General features: G+C 58.4%; 2 protein-coding genes across 2 annotated transcripts in view; both read right to left on the bottom strand.

Annotated features, from left to right (window-relative positions):
- VDBG_04023 (tryptophan synthase) overlaps window positions 1-1,684 on the bottom strand; it is a gene marked incomplete at both ends in the record, with an annotated part of 2,524 nt that extends 840 nt beyond the window's left edge. Inside the window, 6 exons of the mRNA XM_003006024.1 lie at window positions 7-143; window positions 202-376; window positions 435-966; window positions 1,034-1,337; window positions 1,393-1,480; window positions 1,628-1,684. Coding sequence (XP_003006070.1) covers window positions 7-143; window positions 202-376; window positions 435-966; window positions 1,034-1,337; window positions 1,393-1,480; window positions 1,628-1,684 — 1,293 coding nt within the window. The remainder of the gene's footprint in view (window positions 1-6; window positions 144-201; window positions 377-434; window positions 967-1,033; window positions 1,338-1,392; window positions 1,481-1,627) is intronic.
- Window positions 1,685-2,822: 1,138 nt separating this feature from the next.
- Window positions 2,823-3,902, bottom strand: VDBG_04022 (conserved hypothetical protein; the record flags this gene model as incomplete). Its single annotated transcript, XM_003006023.1, has 1 exon — window positions 2,823-3,902. One exon carries the CDS (start codon window positions 3,900-3,902, stop codon window positions 2,823-2,825), a length of 1,080 nt encoding a protein of 359 aa, XP_003006069.1.
- Between the last annotated feature and the right edge of the window lie 72 nt (window positions 3,903-3,974).

The raw sequence follows: 3,974 nt of genomic DNA, 5'->3' as shown, positions 1-3,974 counted from the left end.
GCCCACAACCTTGGCGCCGAGGAGCTTCATGCGGAACACGTTGAGAGCCTGGCGGCGCACGTCCTCGGCGCCCATGTAGACGGTGCACTCCATGCCGAACTTGGCGCAGACAGTCGCCGTCGCGACACCGTGCTGGCCGGCGCCTGTTCCCCCCCCCAAAAAATAGTCTTTCCGAGGCGCTTCGCCAAACAGAAAAAAAACCCAGCGCATTGTTGATCTTGTGGGAGCCCGTGTGGTTGAGATCCTCACGCTTCAACCAAATGTTGGCACCTCCAGCGTGCTCTGTCAGGCGCTCTGCGAGGTGCAGGTGGCCAGGTCGGCCCATGTAGTCGTAGTAGGACCTGTACTCCTCCCAGAACTTGGGGTCGTTGTTGATCTTGTTGAAGCCCTCCTCGAGCTCAGACAGGCAGTCCATCAGACTCTCGGGAACGTACTGTCCGCCGAATTCGCCGAAGCGCTCGGGAATCTTGCCGTGCATGGCGGCGAGCTGCCCTTTCAGGTCGCTGTCCTGCTCGGCCGTGATGGTGGCCGGTAGGAACGGGCTCGGGGGCCTTGGCATCGGCAATGGCCTCAACGATGCCGACTTCGCGCGTCGTTTCGTTCGCGGCCTCGGGCCTGCGGCCGCCGAGATAGGCACAGTACTCCTCGAGGTCCTTGAGGCGGTTCTCAGGGGTGGCCTTCTGCAGGGTCGTGATGATCTGGCTGCCGACGACGACACCATCGGAGAGGGTAGCAAGGCTCTGGAAGTGTTCGCGGGTGCTGACGCCAAAGCCGACAGCGGCGGGCTTGTCGCCGCTGTACTTCTTCACGCGGGAGATGAGTTCGGGGAGGTTGGCGTTCAGGGAGCCGAGGGCACCGGTAACGCCTTGGCGGGAAACGACGTAGATGAAAGAGTCGGCGAGCTGGCAGAGAATCTTCATGCGGGCATCAGATGTGGCGGGCGCGATAAGGGGAACGTAGGAGAGTCTACTGGGTGTCAGTACAACGGCCAAAGAATTCGAATCTCCCGAGGACAGGTGTGTCCATGACGTACTGTCCCTTGTTGCAAAGCTTGCGGAACGAGACGGCCTCCTCGGGCGGCAGGTCGACAACGATGAAGCCATTGACGCCGCTGTCAGCGCAGTCGTTGAGGAGCCTCTCCTCGCCGTAACTCAAGAGAGGGTTGTAGTATCCCATCAGCAGAACTGGCGCCTTGAGGCCCTTACTCCTCGCATCCTTGACCATCTTCAGTGTGGACTCGATGGTGACGCCATTTTGCAGAGCAATTGTGTTGGAGGTCTGAATGGTCGGGCCGTCGGCGATAGGGTCTGTGAAGGGCGCGCCGAGCTCGAGGATATCTGGCCATGTCAGGATCAAAGTCGTATGGAGGACTGATCCATCGTCAAGACTCACCAGCTCCACCCTTCTCCATAGCGAGGAGAATATCAGGCGTCTCCTCAGCCGTAGGAAAGCCGGCGGTGACATATGTCACGAGGGCTGACTGTCATCGCTTGTCAGTTACGTTTTCCCGTCGACGAGAGCTGATGGATTTTTCGAGGCCATGCCATCGTGCGTGGTGTGTTCGGTGGCGGGGTGAAGGAAAAAGTGCCCCGCGATTTGGAGGACGAGGGGCAAATGGAGGTGGGACTCGACTCACCCTGTTCTCGGCCTTGCAGCGCTGAAAAGTCTTGCGAATGTGATCCATGGTGCTGCCGAATGTGCAATGATCCCAATTGATGTGCAGTAGGTTGAAGCTTGCTGCTGATAATCTCAATGCGGGGAGGGGTCAAGTTGTTCTTAAGAAGTGGTGATGTAGAGGCGGTGGGGGAGGTCACGGTCATAGTCACTTTCGCAGAGATCCCTACTCTGCCCAGGTACGTAGCGCCGCTGGTGGTGGGTACTGAAGCTCCGGGCGAGACTAGTCCTACGTCGGAGTCGCTGCAGCGGCCAAGCCGCCGAGCGCTGCACTCCAGCTTCGATGCCTCGAGCATGGGAAAGGCGCCTCTCTCTCTCAGTGCCTCCTTCCAGTGAGTGCTCGAGGCCTCGGGCGGGGGCATAGGAAGGTACCACCTGGAGAAAGTGGAGCCCTCGTCGCCACTGACCGATGCCGGAACGGGTGGCTCCTTGCGCCTGCCCCCAGCACTGGGCAGCGCCGCGCTTGGCGATCGCCAGCGGAGGTGCCCGAAAAGGGACGCACATGTCGTCCTCCGCCACTGATACAGACCCTGACTCACCACCAAAGCCTCCGACTCCGACACCGTTGTCGATCCTGGGGCCGTCGTGCCATCAACTCCGACGAACAGTGTAGGCCCAGTTGGATGCACGCAAAACATCATAATTCTCAAGGCTCATGGTTTGCAGTGTGGTTTATTGATCTTCCCAGCTACGACAAGTCAATCTGGCGCGTGACTGGACTCACTACTACAGTACCAAAGTAATGCAGTTTGCAATCTGTGTGTACCATGTGCCGTGTGGCCAAAGGGCAAACAAGAGCATACTCCGAGATGCGCAAAGAAAGAGAATGGTATCTTCAACCCCTCCACAAAAAAATGGAGGCAAAGCATCAAGGTCAGGTACTTGGAGACCATGTCCTCTATGCAAAAAAAAAAGATTTCCGTATAACCCGCCCAAAATGTCAATCAGATACCCTCGACACGCCTCGCTTGGACCTGTATGCAAAAATCGTCTTATCTGCATTGAAAAGGAGAGTCTCTCTCGGCCTTGGGTCCAGCCGTTAGCCGGAGGAATGAGTTCCAGGTCGTTCAATCGTCCATTCTTTTTTTTTTTGTTTCGTGTTTTGGGTAGATTTTCCCTTCTGTTCTTCTTGTTCCTCTTCAAACGGCTCAGAACTTGTTGCCTGACCCTTCAAACTGCCCATAAGAGCTTATCCTCTTGGGCGAGGTCATCGCCTGTGCCCTGCCGCCCGCCACCTTGGAGACATACTTCTCGTTCTCGGCCTCGCGCGCGTAGTAATTTTCATCGTCCGTTCGGCCCACCGCTGAGGCTTCGCTGCCAAAGTGGGGGAACCGCTCGTCCGAGTGGTGCGTCGCCTCACGGGGCGTCAGCGGCGGCCTGGCGTCGCCTGTGTATCGCATGCCGCCCTCGCCGCGTCCCTTGTCTGGCATGGCCATGCCGACGAGCGCGCGAATCACACCGATGAGGACAATGATGACATAAACGAGAAGGATGCCGGTGGAGATGAGTGCTTCGGTGACGATGTGGTTGCGGATCTTGTCCACGACGTACTGGACGGCGCCTGTCACCTCGTCGGTTGTGACAGAAGATGGCGTGGCCAGGAAGGTCGTGAGATCAGAGTCATCGCCGATCGACTCCTGCGCGCCCATGCTGAAAGTGTCGTTGGCAAACTGGGGAAGGGTGACCTTGGCGTGGTCGTGCACCCAGGTGAGACCCTTCTGAACGGCCTCGACCTTGAGGCCGATCGTGCAGAAGATGACGTCCTTGATGGGCTTGATGAGGATTGTGCCGTTGAAAACTGTCTCGAGGCCAGTTGCCATGCCATCGGTGAACGTGTTGAGCGTGTCGTTGACCGAGCCCGTGGCCTCCCTCACCCAGCCGAGAAGATCGTTGTTGATCTCATCCTGGGTTGAGAGCACCACACCGTTGGCGCCATCAGCCCACTCCTTGGATACCGCAGCCAGGCTGCCGACAACGTCCTCTGCGAATTCGCCCACTTGGTTGGCCAGCTCCGGCACGGTGCGTTCGATGGCCTTGAGCAGGACAAACTGGCACAAGCAGGCAAAGAAGCCGGCGAGCGCGAGAGAAAGCACGAACAGCGCGGGGAGAGACGTCGCGTATGCAAAGGCCCAGCGCGCGAGAATCTGACGCTTGCCCGAGAAGCGGGAGGCGAGTTTGATGCCCCATGAAGCAGTGGTCGGGCGCGAGGCGATGTAAATGACATCCATCGAGTCGTACGTGTGGTCGCCGACAATCTTGGCGTGCTGCTGCTGGCGGCGCCATCGCTTGATCTCAAACCA

This window comes from Verticillium alfalfae, genomic scaffold (assembly GCF_000150825.1).
Source record: "Verticillium alfalfae VaMs.102 supercont1.4 genomic scaffold, whole genome shotgun sequence".
Taxonomy (NCBI): Eukaryota; Fungi; Ascomycota; class Sordariomycetes; order Glomerellales; family Plectosphaerellaceae; genus Verticillium; species Verticillium alfalfae.
This window is presented reverse-complemented; position numbering and strand designations above follow the sequence as displayed.